An 879-nucleotide genomic window follows, 5' to 3' on the forward strand; every position below is an offset into this window, starting at 1 on the left:
CAGACAGTCCCATTCTTAAAATTCTTTTTCAGTTAGTGTATCCATTGTTATGACATCCAGGATAGTATTTTCATACATGTACATCATGCACTTGCTCATGACTGGGTCATTGATCTACTCTCCAGACCTTTAAAGAACTAATTGCAATGCCCTCCAGACTATTCCAAAAAATGAAAAGGAGTGTTACTCTGATACCAAAAACAGTTAAGGAGATGATAAAAAAAAGAAAATCATAGGCAAATTTCCCTGATGAACATAGAGACAAAATTCTGAATGAAATGCTTGAAACTGAGTTCAGCAACACCATGGAACCTGTGTCCTGTTGGAATCTTCCAATGTGGAGGTAACTGCTAATATCCTTGGAAGAGTCAATGATAGGGTCTTCAGAGACTCTGTTGCTCCTCTTCCCCCATGTAGAACGCTTTGGGTTACCACTGTGACCGGAGTCTGCTCTCTTCGCTGGTGAGCTGGATTGTGGCAGGCAACATCACGCCTTCTTTCGTGGAGGGCTTGTCCATGTCCACGCAGGTATGCTATCTACTGAGGGCCATTTGTTACCATCCTTACTGAGGCTGGCCGGGGGCTGAGTGGAGAGAGATCAAGTGTTGGGGGTACGTGGCCCAGGTTTCAGAATGATTCTGCTGTTCTAGCTCTGTGCCTTGGGCGGCTTGCTTTTATCTCTGCCTTCAGTGTCCTCGGGCTCAGATGGGGCTGTAGTTGAACGTGTTGTGTGCAGCACTCAGAACAGACCTTAGTCAGCACTCAGTGTGTGGCCTCGGCCACACTGCCCATCTCAGGCTGCGTGAGGTCATAGCTGTTCTCTCCCTCATGCCCCAGTAGGGCCCTGCAGTCTATTAGCCTGCTCTCCTCACGCCCCAG

General features: G+C 47.8%; 1 protein-coding gene across 2 annotated transcripts in view; it reads left to right on the plus strand.

The window, feature by feature from the left end:
- Epg5 (ectopic P-granules autophagy protein 5 homolog) overlaps positions 1-879 on the plus strand; it is an 88,626-nt gene that overhangs the window by 35,905 nt on the left and 51,842 nt on the right. For both annotated transcript variants that reach the window (XM_005356294.3, XM_026783403.1), the window contains exon 20: positions 418-528. In XM_005356294.3, the coding sequence (XP_005356351.1) occupies positions 418-528 (111 nt within the window). The remainder of the gene's footprint in view (positions 1-417; positions 529-879) is intronic.

This window comes from Microtus ochrogaster, chromosome 18, assembly GCF_000317375.1.
Source record: "Microtus ochrogaster isolate Prairie Vole_2 chromosome 18, MicOch1.0, whole genome shotgun sequence".
Classification (NCBI taxonomy): domain Eukaryota; kingdom Metazoa; phylum Chordata; class Mammalia; order Rodentia; family Cricetidae; genus Microtus; species Microtus ochrogaster.